The 20,934-nt window shown below is 39.5% G+C and overlaps 1 protein-coding gene across 7 annotated transcripts in view; it reads right to left on the bottom strand.

The window, feature by feature from the left end:
- Positions 1-20,934, bottom strand: part of doc2b (double C2-like domains, beta) — a 134,948-nt gene that overhangs the window by 51,601 nt on the left and 62,413 nt on the right. For 4 of the 7 annotated variants that reach the window (XR_002874578.2, XR_013647482.1, XM_078930850.1 and 1 more), the window contains exons 2-3: positions 14,549-14,628; positions 8,911-8,934 (exon numbers count right to left, since the gene is read on the bottom strand). Coding sequence is in view for 5 of the 7 variants with exons in the window: in XM_078930850.1 (XP_078786976.1) it covers positions 8,911-8,934; positions 14,549-14,628 (104 nt within the window). In the remaining 2 variants the exon portion in view is untranslated. The remainder of the gene's footprint in view (positions 1-8,910; positions 8,935-14,548; positions 14,629-20,934) is intronic. The other 3 variants (XM_023962298.2, XM_078930851.1, XM_004076803.5) reach the window with 1 other exon arrangement.

A 20,934-nucleotide genomic window follows, 5' to 3' on the forward strand; every position in this document is an offset into this window, starting at 1 on the left:
TTTGCTTCTGAATGTTTACGTTGATTGCGAAAACACTTCAATCCTGTTGGATAACGTCGCTAAATAATTGCATAAATAAATGGCAAACCTGCTTTTCTCTGCGTCAGATGTAGCTGGTTTTGCCTTCACTACTGTAAATATTATTATTAAAGTAGTACATGGCTTTATTCTCAAAATCTTTTACTTTTTTTCTCTCTTCATTTTCTGACTTTATTCTCGTAAATGTATTTATTCATATTCATATTAATGAATGGTGGCCATAATACTTTGTCGTACATTGTAAAGAATGTTGCTAAAAAAACAACCCTGTGTCTTTAAGATCTCACCAAAAACCACACTTTCTTTTTAGAAAACAGTAGCAATCTTTTCCTTAATCCCCAGAATATCCCTGTTGCCCTTGGAAACCATATTTTGGGATGTTTTCTGTCCATAATCAGATGAGTTGAGCTCACAGTTTACCTCTTAGCAGGAGTTTCTGTCTGGAAATGTTAGGATCATCTGTTCTGACAAAAAGCAACTGTCACTGCTTCCCATGTTCTGTATTTGACCAGACCGATGCTTTTGTGTTTAGGGTAGCAGCTGAACTCATGTGAATGTCTGTAAGGATTAATCAGACAGTTAATTTAGAATATAAAACAACAAAATTCCAACTAAAGAATGTGCATTTCAAGACTAGTCGCACCCACCTCTATTATTAATTCATTAGAAATCTTTCTTTTTTCTCTGTATTTCATGTTTTTGACTACGTGACAAAGGCTAAATAACTTTTTGGGAAAGGTTTTGATCTTTGAAATGAAACATGTCGTTGTGTGACGGTACATGGTCGAGTGACGGCAGCGGCAGACTGAAATATCAAGAACCAGAATTCCCTCTGCAGCTCCAATCTCTGTGGCAGCCGTGACCCTTCCCCCTGAATCTTGCTTCTCGTTTTCTTTTATCAGAGCGACAGCCGGGCTGCACGGAGGCTGAAAATATTTGGATATATATGTTGTCCGGCTTTACAGAACAGCTCAGTGTTTTCCACGTCTCCTTTATTTTTGACTGGAGTTCTTTCTGCTCACCTCGGGGCTTTAACAGGTTTAAATTGAGCTTTTTGGGTGTTTTCTCCACACAAAATAAGCGATTGCGACAGCTGCATCCGGCTGCGGACGGCGTGAATAGTGTGTTGATCATAATTACAGGGAGTTTGGGAGAAATGGCCGCTGCAGCAGGCAGATGGGAGTGTGTCCACACACCTTCCATCAAGCATGAGTTCATTCACGACGGCTCTTATGAATAGCCTCATAAAAGTGCCATGAAAAGAAGCTAACATCCTTTTTTCTCTAGATAAATAATTGATATCGGCGGGGAAACACGAGCTGGAAATGGAAACACAGCAAACAGCAGCTTGACCCAAAAGTTTACCCTCTCGTTTTAATCATTTTTTCTCTGCCTGTTTTTTTGAAATGCTGCTTCAGTTTTGAAATGATTTCACTTGTAGTTTGAAGATCTCCGTTGGGAATGATATGCTGTATCTTTTGGTAGCATTTGGACTCATCGTTTATTTGATTTCCTACAACTTCCCTGTCATAGAAACTTTCAAGTTCTATATCCTAAAAACTACTGAGTTAATGTTAGTTCTGAAGTTGTTGGTCATCAAATGATCTGTCCACCCAGTTCTCATCACACATGGCTATATTGCGCCACCATGTGGTCAGGTATGGTGCAAGATGGATTTTGGTCTGAATTTGCCTTCATAGTCGTAGAAACAAAATTATTTTTTTCAGAGAAACTTTTTTTTTTTTTTTTTTTAAATTGGACTGCCCACTTCTATCATAAGAAATTCCATTTTGGATTTTTTGCAAAGCCCTCTTTTAGCTTCTTCATCATTCTTTAACCAACCTTTAAACATTTTGGTATTTACCTTATTTGGAGGACCACATGTCCAACGGTACCTTTGGTTTGCAATGCAATTTAGAGGAGCGTGATTGTCAATTTTGTGATGGTACAAATCCTTAACCAGATTTGAAAGTGTAGTGCCAATAGAGGTGATGAATGGGCTCAACAGGTTTGACACCCATTTGCCATAGGTGGCGATGTAAATGGTGCCACACCCTTCTGCCCTAAATCTCGAAAACTATTATAACTAGATGGTCAGAAATTGATGTGTGTATTGCATAAATAGTCTAAAATATTTGTCTGTTCCCCTTCCTGTTTTTGTACAAATATAAAAAAAAGATAAATAATCTCACATTTTGTCTTGAATCAAGTACAGTTTAGTCTCAAAGGATGATAAGACGGAACCGACGAAAGCGCTCAGCCTTATCGATGCATCATTAAAGGCCAGGAAGAGTTCTGGTAACTGTTGGGCCTGCTGATCAATGTAAGCCACTTTGTGAGAAATGTCACAAGAACTGAACATTTTAAATAAGTCATCATTGAAATCTATGGACCGTCACAGAGAATCTCTCAAAATTGACAGAAATAACCCTCCACGGGCCCAAACAATGTGACAGGACAGGATAAAGACCTGACACGAAGATGGTTCTGAAATGTCTCACAGCAGAGAAACTGGAACAAACCTTTAAAATGAAGAGGCAACCAAAACATGGGGGGAATTTTCTGAACCCAATTAAAGTTCAGGAACCTAAAGAAAGGCACTGTAACTTTTAAAAGCTGACTTCCCTCTTTAGCTGTCACCGTCCATAAGATCCTCCAACACAAAATGATCACTTTATCATCAAAAAACCTCACAGTTTTAACAGAAAGGATCCCAAAAGAGTTGGTGTGTTCCCCAGACCCGAGCTCATTGAAAAGCAGCATGGGTGTGGATGTGAATGAGCACCAGGGCACACGGCGTGGACGACCTGCGCATGTGTGAAGGCACCATGATGCTCAGTGGTATTTCCAGGCTTTGAAGCAGCACATGCTTCCACTCAGACTTCATCATTTTACGGGAAGCCGCTGCCGTTGCAGCAGGAACTCATTCTGCTCCTGTGACAAACAACTGCATGGCTGCACAAAAGAGCATGAAGACAGAAGAAAAGAAAAGACTACAGACGTTGGGATGAGTTATTATTGTAGAAATAGAAATACAGAAAAAACAAACGATGGAACAAACAAGCTTAAGAGTGTCTTTAACATAATTTTCATAATTAGGCTTTGATTAAAAAATATATGAATTGAAATGATAATTTTTAAAATGATCTAATAATTATTTATGAAATCCATAAAGAGAAAAAAAACAGATTTTCTCTTGCTTATTAAAAAGTTTCACCTTTGCTGAGTTTAAATCCCCACTGATGTGACAAATAAATACAATTTTATAATGAAAATATATATTTATAGGTAGTTGGAGCACAACTGGACTCTAATCATGTCTCATTGAATCAAATGGATTCAGAAATTAGGAGTGATAGTAGAATCAGAAGAACTTTGCTTGATCTGTAGGTTTAGGTTTCTCTTTTATCTGTTGTATCACATTTCGTTGCTGCTTCACGTCTGAGTTTTTCTGAGGGCTGCTTCTTCTCCATTGAGCTATCAGACCTTTCATCGAGGGGACATATGTCTTTGTTATCGGGTCTGCCCGGCCTGCTATCCTGCAGGTGGAGGAAGCATCAATCACCTGGAGCAGCAGATAACGGGCTGAATTGAGAGAGGGGGCATTGATTCATGCGGGGGGAGCTGACCCAAACTCCCGTTCAAGACGGGGTTAACGCGTCTGAGGTCCACGGCAGCTCTGAAGTCACGGCGACGCCCCATCCCAGCAGTCGGGCTCCATTAATCACCCTAACTGCTGACACTGATGGTTCAACGTCTACAGAAGGGACGGTCTGTGTTGCTTGAACACAGGGACATGTTGGTTTTAGAACCAGAAAAGAGACTTTACTGGTCATTTAAAAAACAAACTTCCGTCATTAATAAATAACTTTTATCATGTTGCCAAAAAGTGAGAAGGCTAGCAAAAGAAACAATGCTGAGGCCTCCGTTCCTCATCTGATGATCTGATGTGATGTCAGTGCTTCTAGAAATCTACTGAACATGACAAAACTCCTGGTGTAGATCAGGAACAGATAAGTCTGAAAAGTTTACTGTCGTCTTTTCAAGTCTGTATTTATTGTGTGTGGGTGGGGCAATGGGGTGTATTTGTCAACGGAAGAGGTGGATAAAGGGACGGGTTGATTTTTGTTAAAATTTTACTGGCAACGTTTTTTTGAAAAGTGCTTTTTGTAAATAAAGTTTGATTTAAAATTTGCGTTAATTTTCTTTTTAATCCTTTAAAGCCCGGTTTATACAGTCATCACATTACGGGCACCAAACAATAGTGCAGTCTAGTTTATATAGCAAAGAAGGATAGAAAATAGAGTAAGTTGCTGGGACGATATATCTAATAACTCATATCACGGCACTAGAGAATGCAACTTGCCCGTTTTTTATTTTTTTTATTTTTCCCCCTCTGTATTGCTTGCTTCTATTTGGTGGACGAACACACCACTTCCTCCTCTGCCTCATTGTGTACCTGTGCGTTCGCAGACGGAGCATGTTAAAAAAAATGAACGCCGGGGATAATCTGTTGCTTGAAAAGTATAAACACCACAGAAGTTCATTGTAGTTATCGCGGACAGTCACAAGCAAAACCAGCCTACGCTAGCATGAAGTAGAGCGCGCCATTGTGGATACAATTGATGGCTGATCGAGGTTAAGTATAAACCAGGGCATAACTCTTTAACCCAGGGGTGTCAAACTCATTATGTTTCGGGGGCAACATTCAACCCATTGGGTTGAATGGGCCGGACCCGTAACGTAAAGACAAAATCACAGCTTTTGTTTTTGTTTTTTAACTGAATTGGAAAACATGCCTCAACCAACATGGTAGCCTAATAATTTATTATTACACATTCATTCACAGAGGCCAATGGATCTTAAATAAAATTAATTTCACTTAAAAAAAGGTCCATTCAATTTTATACGGACTTAACATTATCCAACTGACTCTGAAGCAGCCCCAATAATAAACTCAAGAAAGCTTAGGACTTCACTTCAACCTTTTTTACTTTTTGACAACATGTTGGTCATTATTGTGTCACTACTGATCATTCTATATCTATAGCAACGTAACAGCGGTGAGGCTCACAGGGAACTACCACCGAACTACTGCCTACCCAGACACAGAGCTGTTAGGTTTCGCTTTTGGCAGGTGCAGATATATGCTGTTTCACCTGTTTTCCCTTTCCTTTGCTCCCCCTAGTGGCAGAATTGCGCATTTCGGTTATTTCTTTAAAAAATCATAACTCGCCACAAGAATGGACTAGAAACGTGCTTTCGTTTTTAAACATCCTTATGATTTTTACTCTTCATATGTGGGCCGGACTAAAGCACCTGGCGGGCCGGATACGTCCCGCGGGCCGTATGTTTGACACCCCTGCTTTAACCGTTCATGCACTAACATCATTCTGAAGCACAGAAACGCAGCTTTGCATAACGGTGCAAAGACCTTCGTCAGAATCAGCCGATTTACATCGATCACGTAAATGGTCAGAGTTACGGCGCGTCAAAGAACCTGTGGCGAGTTTAAAGGTTAAAGGTTAAACACGGGTTTAATCTCCTGAAAATCTCCAGATTGAGTAGCTGTTCTGGCTTTGGCGGAAGACCCGTTCTGCGTGACAGCTTCAGGAACTGTGGCTTCGTTTTGTTAGAAATGACAGAATAAGGGGCTTTGTTTACAGCAAACCAAATCCATGGGTCATCTCCAGGATGCCAAAGTTACAGTAAAATCCCTAGAAGTATTTGTAGCAACATGGGGTTAAAAAAACCATAAAATATATTTATCATAATGAATCAATTTGTGTGTTTTTTTTCTCGATTCTCTGAGTTTTCCCTACAGAAGAATCAGCAAACAGCTGGTTTGTGTTGCTGTTTGTAGCAGCGATTTCCACAAGCTTTTTTCTTTAACCATTTGTGTTTAAATGAGTCGTAAACAGATGGAAAGTCTTTGTCTGTTAAAGCTGAGCTTTTTTCATTTGTGTGAGTCTCACCACACCTGGTACGATTAAGAAAACCTAATCTGTCTGCGGTACCATGGGAAGACTTTCAGATATCTCCGCAGACGTCCGCCGCAACATTTTTAAACCAGCAGCCGAGCCTGATCTTCCTCATTTGAGCTTTTAAATGTCTGACTGGAACATGAACGTGATTAAAATGCTGCTTTCAGGGTAGAGGCAGCATCGTTAAGAGGCTTTTTTTACATTTCATTTTTTAGCTTTTCACAATTAGAGAAGTAGATGTTCCCCCGCATGGGGGAAAGCCTTAATGGTAGCGGTGTGGTTCTCTTCAGTAGGATCGCGCAGGGTTTATGAACAACAAGGAAAATGCATCTAAACAAAAAAACATGCGTGATCTACAGCTGTTTTGTTTTTCGTCTTTCCATAAATCTTGGAGTTCAAACAGAATTAAGTACAACCAACACCTTCCTGTTTCTGTTTTTCCATTTTCTTCCTGCAAGAGGCTTCATTGTCCCAATTTGTGACTTGTCCAATCACTGCAAAGCTTTTCAGAGCAACTACGAGTCATTACGGGAGGTTTGAAGGTATTGGACAATCTTCTTTAATGCTTCGGTGAAGACAGATGCAGAGTTATGGCGAATGTCCTTTAAATCTGCTCTCTAAGCTCTTTGCGACGTTGTATTTGTCAGCAGTGTTAGTCTTTCATCCCAGCATTTGCCGGGTTCTTCCGTCATCTTTTATCAATGTGGTGTAATCGACCGGTAAAACACTCCGTGTTTTAGCTATTATTCATTTTTGTTTGAATTCCTCATGTTCTCCTTATGACATGAGCGTATGGTGTTGATTAACTGTTGTACTGTGTGGTTAAAGTCTGTCATATATTGTGTATTCCTCTGTTGCTGCAGGGTTACAAGTATATAAATACGTATATCTTGGGAGTTGGACTCGCAGCTCAAATGTTGATGCTTTCAGGCTCCAGGGGGAAAATCATCTATGTTGACTCCAGCATTGATTGAAGAGAGCTTTGGCCTGCAGAAATCAATCAACCATTGAGGGAATAAACCAAACTTTACTAATTAACAAAGAACTGGGTTCATACACACACACACCAAACTAAACCTACTTTTTCTTCCTTTTGTTGTTTCTCAAGGAAGATAAAAAAAAAACAGGAACAAACTGTGGATCAATTTGTTTACAGAATTTGGAAACTGTTTCATGATTTGCCCGTTTGAATGTTTTGTTTTGTTCTCATTCTGTTTTTCTCTTTGGGTGTCTGTGCAGACTGGCGGCTGTCTGTACTTTGGTGTTAGGCCAAAAGTATTGAAGCCTGAGTCGCATGCACCTGTACACAGGTGTTGACCCATTTGGGTGTTTGGGTTGTCCGGGTCCGTGGCGGATCGTAGAGAGGTGTGGATGCATCGTAACCCTTGTGCTATCCTAGGCACTTTAACATTGGGAGTTGGGTCATCTAGACCCACTAGACAGTGCTCTGAACCTTTTTTCTTCAATGATTTGTGATCTTCACTGGTGTCCATGGATTACATGAAATCTTTCCACCTTTATCCACCTTTGTCATGGTAGGGAGAACACCTCAATGGAAGGGGGGGGTCATAGCACAACGGTTAAGGGTGTGTCTTGCCATTCCCTTGAGGTTCATACGAATGCCTCAAGGGACATCATGAAAATGGAATGTACCATTGTTGTGTGAAAAGGTTATGATGTTGTACGCCTCCCTACAGTACAGTACAATGTTCCTGTGTCTCACCTACTTCCCTTCCATGTTGTATAAGTATTCACTAGGACCTGTCGCCCGCAGCCCTCCCATAACGGGTTCACAGAGCGGCCTCAACCTTGATATTTTGTGTAGGTCACTTGGGTGCCTCGCACAGGTTTGACCATTCTTTACCTGCAGATAGCCTATATCTGCCCGTAAGAGGAGTTAGGACTGAGGCTTTGGAAAGTCAGTGTCTCCTATGTCGGATCGTCATCTTAATGGTTCAGTTTTCTGTGCCTTAGTAAGGCACAGGCCTTACTGACTAGTAGTCAGTAAATAGTCAGTGAATACATGTATTTAAGGCTGAATAAATAACGCAAACTGACTAGTAGTCAGTAAGGCACAGGCCTGGATCCTGACTACTCCTGTCTCTCCTCTGTTCATATCTCATGCCTGTTGTTGACCCCTGCCTGCCTGACCCCGATTGAGCTTGGTGGACTTTTAGCTAAGCTAATTTTGCATTGGATCGAGCCGCCTGCCTGTTCTCGTGACACTTAGCTTGTGGTTCTTCTCTTCGTATGGGTTTTGAGCTGCTTCGGTTCTGTGAAAACAGCATCAGTTCAGTTCAAAGTGTGACCGCATCTCTTTGTCTTCAGGAACAGAATGGTTAAATATGTTGCACATAAGTTTGTGAACTCTCACTTTGGACATATTTTCTCAAATGCAGAAGCGAAGGAACTGCAAAACTGCCTGATTACAATCTTTGTCTTTATCAATAAAGTCAACAGTCAAGCCTTTTTTTACAGGAGCTTGTTATTCTTTCCTGTGAAGTTGGTCAGCAGTTGCAGTCAGGTAATGAAACACACAAGAGGAAAGTTGGGGAAGCTGATGTTGAGCAGCGTGGTGGAGTTTGTTTCCAACAGATGTGCTTTATCTTCCGTCCGTCAGAACCGAGGCTGACCTTTGAGTCAGCGGTGGTTAATCAGAGACTTGCTTTCCCTGCCTCTGTCATCGTTATCAGCTTTTCATTAACTCGTCCTGCTGAAGAAGAGTTCGGGAAACCAGGATTCACTCAGAACACTTTTTGCTGCCGAGCATTTGCTGTGATAACAAAAGGAAGGTGTGGGATGAACCGGGCGGGGAGGGTCTGGATTTGGGGAGGATCCAACTACAGGTGGGTTTTTGTGGGGATGTCAGTTCATCCCAGCAGCTTACCTTCCTGTATCTGGGAACTGGAAGCTGTTTTTTTTACAGCACAGATGATGACAGCATGCAAGAGAGTGAAGGTGGAAGAAAAAGAAAAATAATTAAAAAAGAAACATACATGCTAACATGCAAACACGTCAGGAACACAGCACATGAAATAAAAAACCAGCACAGAAATTCCTACGTAAACAACTCAATTTACATAAATAGTGCTTTCTTTGCAAACGGAGTGCAAAACTGATTACAGTCATTTTCAATCTGGATTGCTTTGTTGACAAGGAAACGCTCGCCACAAACGAATTTTTGATTTGTTGACATTAATTAAGTTTTGAATGAAGTGGGCCACAGTGAGCAGCGGAAACACAGAGGATGAAAAACATTTCTGCCCACAAACCAAGTCAGGCTTTTTGTTTTTATCACTAACAGGATGCAAACATGGCAGATTATTTGCCTTTTTTCCACCCATTGTTGTCACATTAATATTTGAACATTTCACTCAACCGTCTCACAGCATTATTTAGTTTGAACTAATATGTTTGAATCTCAACTCGGCTTGTGTGTTAGATGTGTCATAAAAAATGGAGCATCACATCGAAACCAGAAACGATGAGAGCCTTATTTCAATTCAATTCAATTCAACTTTATTTATATAGCCCAATATTGACAACAAAAGTCATCTCAATGGGGTTCATAGCGGTAACTGAATCATAAATTCACCTCTGGCTTGTGGGCTCAACTTCCCTATTGCTGAGAGCTCTCTGTTTACACCCTCTCCTGCTAGCTTATAGCCCCTCACACCCCCAACCTAACGTTAGCGGTGCAACAATAATAGTGAGCAATGTCGGACCCGTCCAGTTTAGATCCCGATTCCAGCTGAGACGAGGAAACCAAAGACGTTCATGGATCCATTTGTCTCGGAGTGGATGATCAGAATGGAGCAGAGCAGGGGGCTTGTGGCCCCGCCCAGCAGGTTTTCTACGTCACAAATACGATCCTTTTCAAACGGCCTTTTTTCTTCTGATTCAAAATGATTCTAATGAAGACATACTCAGAAATGCAATCTTAAGCTTCTTTTTCTTTATATATGTGCTCCATCATCAGAAAAATGAGGAAAAACACTAAATATTGTTTTAAGTGAACGTCTCTCGCTTGAAAAAAAGGTTGAATGAATAAACAAATCCATAAGTATGCATACAAATGCATCACTATGGGAATCCAAAGGCTCCTTTGACAGATTTTTGTAGTGTTTGACTTACAGAAAAAGTGCCCAAAGAATCGTCAGCAACAAATGAATCCATGGAATCGGAACACAAACCAAATGTTCAAATCCATTGGATGTACAATGGTCCCTGGTTACGTTCTAAAAATAAGAAGTCATAGACAAAATACACAAAGTGGAATATTTCTATTTATACAACAATTCCGTATGTGTTAATGCTGTGAAAGTCCTCGCTTTTCCTCAGACATTTTCACACTTTTCTCTCAAAGTTCAAACCTTAGTAAGTAACCATCAACAACGATCTGAATGCGATGAAGATTAATGTAACTCCTGCAAATTGAACGCATTCTGTACAGGAGACGAGGCACGGAGGAGATTGACTGACAATTGCCTACAACCAATCAGGATGCAGAACACGATGTACTTCAAAAAAACGGAAAAAAGCAAAACTGTTAGAAGAATCTGTGAAACAGCGAGACTGCTGAAGGTGAACCGTGATATGGCGAGGGACCAGCGCCGTTAAAAACAACGTTAAAATCCATATCATTTGGATTAAGAATGTTTTGTTCCTATAACTGGTGAATTACGGTGAACAATTGTGGAATGTCTGAATATAAAAACAAGTGGGATATTGTTAAAAACTAGAAGAAAAACTTAAAGGAAATTCTTCTCATGGATTTCATGCTTTGATATTGAATTTTCTATATGGAGTTTGGACAAAACTTGTAAAGAAATTCCTCTTTATTAGCAGAGGTGATGTTCTTTCCGTGGAGAACCCGCCTGATCTTGTGGAAACTGACATTGGCATGTTATGTACTTTCCAGCTCCAAAGCAGATGTCCAAAGCGTGATCGGCTGTCTGAAGTGGGAGCTGCTGAACTGCTCTGAGCTGAAAGCGTCTTTGACAGACGCTCTACCTTCCAGACTTCAAACCATCACTGGGATCTTCTCAAAAGGCTGATGCGGCACAAAGAACCGCCCAGTTGACCAACCAGCCCCGTAACTTTATTGTTCATCCAGCAGACGCCAGTTTCTGAAACTCTGGAGCCAAACGCGTTGAAAAAAAAAGAAAAAAGCGTTTGTGAGATTCGCCCTCCTGTTACTGAAACGCAGGATTTACAAACGAGGACAAATTGCTTTATGTAAAAGCAGCGACACGAAAACAGACGCCGGCGAGGATAATGAAAACAAAGGCGCAGAAACATCTCAGAGGAACCGTTCCAGAGACGGTGCACGGCTGCGTGGGCGTCGCGGGCATGAAACGGCGGTCTGCAGACAGCAGACAATGAAGCGCTGTGTTGGAGGGTTAATGTAGGTTGAAGAGTAGGTGGTGCAGAGTAAACAGGTCCACGTTTCACAGCTGAACTGTGAGATAATGTCTGATTCACTGATAGAAATTAAACTGCTATTTTATGAGTGAGAGGGCAGCTGCAGAAAACACAACGTGATGCTGAGATGAAAAGGAAGAAAAATCCATCAAAGGACTAAATTGGCTCTGAATTTACAGCTTTCTAAAACAAAACCATGTTTTTGTGTTTTATATTTCATTTATTGTAACGTCTGAGTCATTCTTCTATGTGGAATGTTTTCCATGGGGTCAAATCACAAAGTGTACTTTCGAGTTTAAAACTGTTTTTACATTTTTTTTAGATTTACATATTACCTAATCAAACTTACAATCTATTTATTTTTTATCTATTAATCTGGTTTTTCATTCACGCATCCTGATTTGACCCAATACTTTTTAGCCCTCTTTTTTGTTAATTATTTGATTATAATTAAACATCTTTTAGAAAAACACAACCCCCCTAATTTAAAGTAGATGTTATAATAGTAGAAATGTAATCTAATATCAAAGAAAACGTTGATCCAACTGTTTCACCTGTAAACCCACACTGCCCAAATTAAATAAATGCTGATTTTTTAAATAGTTTTTTTTAGACAATATGACTAGTTTTCCATCATAAATCATTTCAGATTTAAGTTCAATCTTTGACATCATCACTGCAAAACCAACATTTTAAATCCCAATCCATCCAGGTTTGGACCTGCTGGCCAGTTTAGATCATTTTCTGTCACAAAAGTCAAATGTCAATGTTTGGGAATTTCAAATTAAGAGCAGAATTCAAGGTTTTCTTATTTTTAACATGTCATCCAGGTCCTGCATTTAAAAAGCAGCCCCACACCATCATACTCCCACAGCCATGTATTTGATCTTTTCTCTGAAATGCTGGCAATCTGACTGGTTCTTGGGAGTCCTAAAGGTCTCAAAAAAGGACTTTGTTTCTCCTCTGTTTGGGAATTTCCTTTGCTTTGTGTTTCATTTATCTCTCAGCTTCTGCTAATGCAATACTTTCATGCCAAAAAGGGGCAATTACTTTTCTTATAGAAATCTGAAGAATTTTGTAACCCAAAAAACATCTTTTAGAAAATTGAATTTATTATATATTTATTATTTATTCTACCTCTAGCAGAAGGATGGACCAAAGGGACGATAGGTTTGGGTGTCTCTTTGATCACTTTTTTGTAAATGTTTGCATCACATAGAAAAATCTTTAACAATGAATAAAAAAAAAGCAGTTGATCAAAGCAGAAAAGGATTTCAGAGCGGGTGTTTATTTTTATTATGTTTTTTTTTTTTGCTGACATATTTAGCGAAAAAGCCCCCAGCAAACAAAATGGGCGGCCCTCACAAGGAGCGAAAGGCGGAGCTTCAGAGATCGAGTCGTCTTACTTCAGGGTAGAAAAATTGGCTTCAAAAATATCTCATATTTCATAAAAATGTTTTCTTTAGTGTTTCAAAGGTAATAATATCATCATAGATTGATGATTCATGATTTTTCCTAATGAAACATAATTTTGCACATATTTTTAACTTTTCATACGTGATCAATTTTTGCTATGAAGATTTTTGAAACAGTGTTATGTCTATTTTACTGATATATTATTTTTTAATCATATACATGTTTTTTATAATGAATATAATCTGCATATATTTCAGATAACTAATCTGTGTTTTCCATGTTGATTTATAAAATGGTTATGTCTATTTTAAAATCATATTTCTTAATTGTGTCTGATAAAAGCTAGGAACTGGATAATGATAAATCATGTAATAAATGGTCGAACGGGTGGGGGGGGGGGGTATTTAAGTTTGCTTCCTTCCACTCCCTTTCAAGCAATATTTAATTTTATTTTTAATTATCCTAAGTTTGATACGTCTTTGTATGAATGTATAACTGATGATGTAATGTTTTTGTGTATTATTCTTATTTTGTTACTTGAAATATAAAAAATTCCAAATCTAAATAAAAGGTTTTGTGTATTTTTATTAAAAACTCAAGTTTCTTTGTTTTGACAATAAACCTCTTAACTTCCAATCAACAAACCATAATCAAATGGCTTCACATTATAAAAAATGAATTCTCCTTTTTAGCACTAAGGGTTTATTTGAAGCTCTTTATATTGGAATTTGAGAAAGTCTGGAGTGTTTTTAGGTCAATACCTGGAGGTTTGATCAGTTACAGGTAATAATGTGGAAGCTGCAATCAATAAGGGCTCAGACCAGCCAATCAAGTATGACTTCATAATGAAGAATATGAAAGAGTAAAAGTGTTTCCTCCGCTCGGACAGGCTGTTGATGAAGTCCAGGAGGAGAGCAGTATAGAAAATAACAACATATAAATCAAGACGCCCACTCTGCTGTGCAGCACTTCTGCCAAGCCTGGCTCCCCTGAAGCCCCCGTCTGCTCCCCACCGCTTATTCAGGCCGGCCGACCAGTTATGGCTCTGGAGACCATCACTTCATCAGGCAAACAGGAAGGAAGAAACCCCTCCGTAATTGAAATTAAAACTCAATTAGTGCGTAAAAATCAAGTTCCCTTCCGCTAAAATCCCTCCTTGAATGACACGTTTAGAAAAAATGGGAAAATCCGATCACGTATGATGGTCCTTATCATCATTTCTTTAGGAACCAAACCTGATCCACGCTGAGCTTAGCAGAGACGTCTGGGTTAAAAACATTGAGTGGATGTAAGGAGGAAGGTGGAGGAAAGCTACAGAAAGAAAGTCTCATAAAACACCAGCTAGAATCACGCTTTCCCACACATGGTGAAATACATACCGGGCCATTGTTGCGCCGCGTGAATGCTTTTCTCATAAACAACAGTGGGATGTGTAAAGTCCCTTTTCACAGCATCTTTTGACGGCATGTGTAGGTTGATGCAGGAGAGGGTTCCAGTACAAATATTCGCAGAGAAAATGTGTCAGTTTATGTCGTTTCCTTTCTCGTGTTTACTACGCTGACAGATCTGGGTGCTGAAAGGGGCTTAATCTGTTTACTTTGGGAAACATGTGCTGTGAATTTAGTGGAGGCAGTAAAGGTGGAGCTGCTGTAAACACCGACCGCAAAGAGGGGAGCTGGGCTCACCTTGGCTTTGTTGATGGTGCAGTGCAGAGCGTTGTTCTCCTGGTCATACTGCAGGCTGAACTCCAAGGTTCCCAATGTGGCTGAAACGACAAGAACAGAGACAAAAGACATGAGAGCCTGAAAAAAAACGAAAAAACGTATAAACCTTCGACCTGCGTTGGTTGAAAAGTTATTTTAAAACAAAATAAACTGGCTAATCTTCATGAATTTTACCTTAAAGTCAAAGCAGTTGACAGAGACTTTAGAGGTAAACCAACAGCCAACAAAGGAACAAACACTTATGTCAAGCACGGTGGAAGAGGGTTAATAATGAGGGCATATTTTGGTAAATGATATGTTCAAAGGGAGGAAGTGCCAGCTGACATTGTGATGTTAGGTTCTGGTAAAAGAAATAAAGACACTTTTATTCGTCAGACGTCACACATGTCCAAGACTAAATATTTCAAGAAGCTATAAAATAAAAATGTTTAACGTTGTGATTGGAGTGTGAAGACAGGTACAGATATTTCATAATAATACTTTAAGGGGAGGGGGTTTTGTTAAAGTTTTTTTTAATTAAATTGTATTCTTAAAGTTAACATTTGAAAGGGAATGAAATTCATGACGTGGCCACATTTTCTGCCGTTCCTGTGAGGACGCCTCATGGAAACTCCATCGTTTCACTTTAACAGATTAAGTCTGTAGATCCGCTAAAGGGAAGCTGCTAAACATCTTCTCAGTCTTCATTTGACCCCTCCCACGGCGTTCCAAACAGGAAGATAAACAGCTGTTACTCCGCCATTCTATTGGTCAGAATTTGGTGCTTTTTGTTTTTAACATGTTCTTGATAATCCTCATTTTTTTGGGGGTTTTTTTTCACCGTAATTTAAGTTATCCAAGTCACAAACTGAAATACCTCAGTAAAAGTAGGTGGAGTCTACTGCTTGATGGACAGATTTCGTCTAGCCCGCTGTCAAGTGGTAGGGGTGTGGACTCGCTACAAGCTCACTCCTGATTGGAGAGAGTGGTTGCCATAGAAACGAGGACTTGGACCATTCACTGAATTGACTTCAACTGGTTGGAGCCGGAAGTAAAAAAAAAAGACAACCAAAAAAAAAAAACATTCTCTGTGGATGTCAAGTCTCATATATAAAGCAAGAGGCGGAGTCGATCACTTTTCCAAAGACATTCATCCAGATCTAAGCTTTTATTTGTTCATGGTTGGAATGCTGTTTGATCATACATTTAGAATAAGGATGTACTCATGAAAACAAGCTTTAAAATATATTTAATTTCCCTCTGCTGTCTTTTTCTCTTTTAGCTAAAGTCCTGTTTTAATACTTAAGGATTTAATGAGCTATTTTAACCGTTTAACCATTGAAATGTTCAGCTCTTTCAGCTTTTTCCCGCTGTGACTTTTGGTCCTTCAAATCCTTGAACTTCTCAAGATATTCCAGGACTTTTGCCTCCATTGAGATACATGGGGAATCCTTGGTGCAAAAGCTCGCTAGTTCGATTCCCCGACTCTGGCATTTTTCACAAAAATATCTTTATTTTGCCAATTATTACCCTTTAAGTTTCATTTTCTTTCAGCAATATGGCATTCAACCCTGCATTTTCTTATGGAAATGTGGCTCCTGCTAGTTTTCTTTAGATCTTTAAAACTAGGAAGAGATAAAGACAAAAACTTGGCAAGTCCATCACAGAAAGCCATTTCAATTATGTTAATTACCTTCTCAATAATTGAAGATGCAGCTGACAACGTTCAGGATTGTCTGTTTAACCACAGAGATGCATAAATCCTCATCAATAGCCGGCTAGGGTCCAAATCAATAATTCCCACCAGTTTAAATCCAAGTTTCTGCTTCTGATTGGAAAACTCCACCAAAAAGAAAAGCATCAACGCAAACACACACTTGCAGTTTCTGACATGCTTCCGGGAATAAAAGCTTGTGGTGGTTTGTGTAACCCGTTTTAGCTTTAATTTGTTGGCGTCTCCTGCTGGGAAAATGTTAATGAGTTGGCGAGAAGGAAACCTGGTTGAGGTTATGTAAAACCCCAGGGGGACACTTGGATTAGCTCTGGTGCTCAAACATAAAACACTGTAAACTCCTTTTTTTTTTTTTTTCCTGCACACCAACTGCTGCAGATTTACGGAGGAAATACGACAGACTGTTTTCTCCAACAATCATCCGTGTGGAAGAACCAGAAGAAGGGAGCTGTGGTTCAGATTTTCAACGCTGTTGATTAGTAAAGTTCTGTAAATGAACCATATCTAACATTTAGCATTTTCATCATTTTCGATGATGGGTGGGTGTCTCTGCACATTGGAATTGATTTCTTTTAACAAAAGTTTCACAAAACAGTTTTTTTTCTGCTGCTCTAGAACAGGTTCTAAGGTTCTTCTAAGCACAGTCTTAATGAATTTGAGTCAGTAAAGATCTAGTAAAATCCTGGTTGAGATTTGCATTTGTAAAATAAAAAATAAAACCTCATCTACTCATTGAAACAACTGACTGAAGGTTTTATATTCTGGGAGTCAATTGAACCGAAGAGAATCTTTTCTGTTTTTCAGCAGTTTATTCATTAAAATGTTTGTGAACATTAAGCTCTTCCTTTATGACCTTTAATGCATTGGTCAGTTAATGTGGATGTGTGTGGTCTGCAGAAAATCAACAGTTCTTTTCATAATAATATTTGCTAAAATATCAAAGAAAAACCAAACCAGCAGGAACCCTGTGGTTTAACAGACGCTAAATCTGATCGTAAGGAAAGATAATTAACATTTTTTTAATTGATTCGGGTTATTTCAACCATTTTTAGAAACAAATAAAATGGAGCAAAGACAACAAAATAAAAAATACATTGATACATCAAATTTATGAAGATAAAAATTTGGAAAATCAAAAAACAAAAGCTGATGATGCTATTATACTGACATTAGAATTTATCCTAATCATAACCAGATTATAATAACTATGTAAAATGTTAAAGAAAACATAGTTAGGTTAATATGATGATGTAAATTCCCTCCTTTTCAAACTAATAACTAAGATTTCATTGATTCAATGTGTCGTGTAATGTCTGAATAAATTCAAACATGTTTATTTATAATAAAGTCATTTTAATGGCATGATTTTAACCTGTATTTTACTTTTTTGACATTTCATTTTCCATTTAAATCACAAGTTAGTTATTTATTTCTTTTGCTTGTTATTTGCTAGGAATAACCCAATTCCAATAGACATATTTTATACTATACAACACAGTTTAATGCAGTAAACATTTAAAGCCCTTCAGCCTGTAACTTTGTCTTTTTGCCTATTATTCTTAGCATTTTTATATGCTTTCTATTTCATTGTACTTCTTATGACTTTAGCATTTTTGTTTTTATGGTTTTGTCATTTTGACCTCGAGTCTGTAATAAATGATTCATTCATTCAATACATCAAACATTGAATTCATTAAATATAATAATCGGCAAATAGAGTTTGATAAATTGCTTGAAAGAGACGCAAATAAATATAATCCCACCCCTATTACGGTTGAATTATTTTTCACTTTTTTTTATTTATTTGCCATATTCATTTCCAATCATCTATCCGTCTAAACGCAGCTTTTTCATCAAGTAACAAAGATGAAGTTAAAACATAACAGACCATTGCAGAACCCATTGCTCTGAACTAAATAAAGTCCAGGATTGTTCTCGTTTCCAACACCAATGATGTTCCTGGGAGATAACCCGCCAACACTGCAAAGCATGCAGAAGCAGTGCAAACCTCAGCTTTCAGAGAAAACAATCGGAGGGATCCGCCAATGCTGACCCCAAGTTATCGACGATTCATTTGATGGAGACGGTCCTTAGCATCCGGTCCAGACCGACTGCTAGCAAATCTACAGGACTGAGGCTAAAGCAACGCAGACCAGGAACTGTACAAAGGCTGAACTTTATGACCGACTTTCCCAGGGTGATGAAGAAGCAGAGCGCAGAAATGACAAAGCAACACAGAAATGGTCTTTAAAGCAGCAGCAGCGGGACACTGTATGCACCTTGCAGCAGTTTTAGACATCCGCGTAGCTGCAGGAAAACAGCGTATAGAGACACATAGCTGGGATCCCCACAAGACGAAATCAAACGGTCTTCTTTCTATCCACTGTGCAGTCATTCCAGTCTTGCTGTGAAGCCTAATTTCTGCCAGTCTAAAGAAAAGGTGAGAGTGGGGGCTCATTCAGTTTCAAGTGGCTGCTTTATTGAAGGCAATAATTATCCAATTTAACTGAAAGGAATGATCAATTTCACAATTGCCCTCCAAGGAAGAAATAAATTCATGCCATGATTGTTTTTAACCCGAGTCTTTTATTTAAAGGTGACAAGTCACTTCGGGTTCATATGTTTCTGAAACTCAGCGTGCCGCCGGGATTCATTCTTTTGTCGAACACGCGTGATCATCGCACAGAGCTAGAACCCTGAAAGACAGATTCTATGCAACACGCTTGAAAGCTATGTGTAATGAACAAGACCTGAGATATTCAGACAAAAGATATACCGTACGGTTTAGATCCAGATCCCAGCTGAGACGTGGAAAACTGAGGCGTTCATGGAGCTATTAGTCTGCAGGTGGATGCATCAGAATGGAGCAGAGCAGGGGGCTTGTGGCCCCGCCCAGCGTATTTTCTGCCTCACAAATAAATACCCAGAAATGCATTTTTAAGCTTAAGTTTCTATATTTCTGTCCTCCATCATAAGAAAAATGCCAAAAGAAGCACTTTGACAGGAATGGGTGTTTAAAGAAAGATGAATTTTCTCTTTTTGGTTTTTTTCTCCTATCAAGCAGTGGTGCGGATCCTGCATTCCATGCAGGGATCAAAGCTCTGGTTGGCAGAGCAGCAGAGAGCAGAGCAAAATACAAACCAAACTTTGCAGAGCTGTCTGTAATCTTGATTTCCACAGGGGTTGGTGATGACAAGGAGGCATCTGTGTGCAGAACTGCGCTGCTCTCATGGTCCTGCAGGTTCAGGATTAGCTGCATTCAGCCAATAATGACTCAGACTTTCAATGTTTGGACGGATTTCTAAATAAAACATGGTTATAGAAACATTCGAAGCTCAGCATTTCAATCAGAAAAGGTCTTAAAGTGGTTTCTAAAAAACTAACAATGATAGGATTCTATATTTTGTTCATATTAATAAATCAAATCAGCTCTCGGAGAGTCCCTCTCCATTAGAACATGATGTGAAACAGCCACACGCTACACGTTACCCTGCGTGTGCTGATAAGAGAGCTGGCAGGACAGGAGGTTTTCTGATTGACAGCTGGTGTCATGTGATGCTGCATCAGGAGGTGCACCACAGCAGCTCTGGCACATCCCTTCAGGCGAAACGGCAGAGGCATCCTTGTGAGTGAAGCAGACCGGGAAGACCCCCCCTTTGCTCAGAACCATACTTAACCCCCAGCAGGACCGTGGCCGGCTCCTCAGACAGATGCTCAAAGGGAGCAGATGATTGGTTGTAATGCAGATTTCAACACGTTAGGTTAAAGGGAGCTCAGACCATCTCCTTTTTGGTACCCTCCTTGGTATAATGGAGGTGCAATTAGGGGTGCATTAGCAGAAAATGGCTGCAACCCAAACAAGACAAACTGGCTGCAGAGAAGAACATCTTGCAAAAATAGGTCAAACACCTTTTGATTATCCTCACATCTCTGTAAAGATGGAACCTGGGGGTCTCCGAGCAGAAGCTAGAAGATTCCACCTAATTTATCTTTACTGAACAATTATTTATGCTTTCACTTAAAAGTTTTCCTGGTAAATAAATCCAGTTACCTCATTTTTAGAAGCTGCATATTTAACCCCTTTAACACTCGTTTGAAATATTCCCAGAAAACGGCAACCTTGAACCTATTTTCTGCCGCTCTTGGAGGGAAAATTGCGTGAAAATAAGTAGAACCCAGCAAGTGCTGCCCTTACTTAAACTCTCTCATGGTGCAGGCAATTTGATTTTCTTTGAAATACTGAGCGGGCCATGCTGGTTCAACAACTACGCTCCTTCCCTGGAAAATGACGGGGCGGTTTTCGGTCCACTTCAGAACAGGTTCCCCAGAATTCATTCCCATTTTGTTTCTTGCTGGAGATCCAGTTTCTCTCAAACTAATTTTCTACCGACTCAACCCTTCTGGTCTCCTAAACGTCAACTGTGGGAACGAGTGTTTTTTTTTTAGAAAACCAACATTAATATATCTTTAGAATCGGAGGTTATGATTAGCTGACAGTAGCTGTGTTTCTGTCACACACAAAACTGAAGTCAATGGCTTCACCATTTTGGGAAATGGTGGTTGATGATTTTACAGAGGAGCTGTGGATCCAACAATTCCACATGACACGCTCAACCTCTGGTGGCGCCCGCCGTGC

Source organism: Oryzias latipes, chromosome 14 (assembly GCF_053564925.1).
Source record: "Oryzias latipes strain Hd-rR chromosome 14, Olatipes_Hd-rR_3.1".
NCBI classification, from domain to species: Eukaryota; Metazoa; Chordata; class Actinopteri; order Beloniformes; family Adrianichthyidae; genus Oryzias; species Oryzias latipes.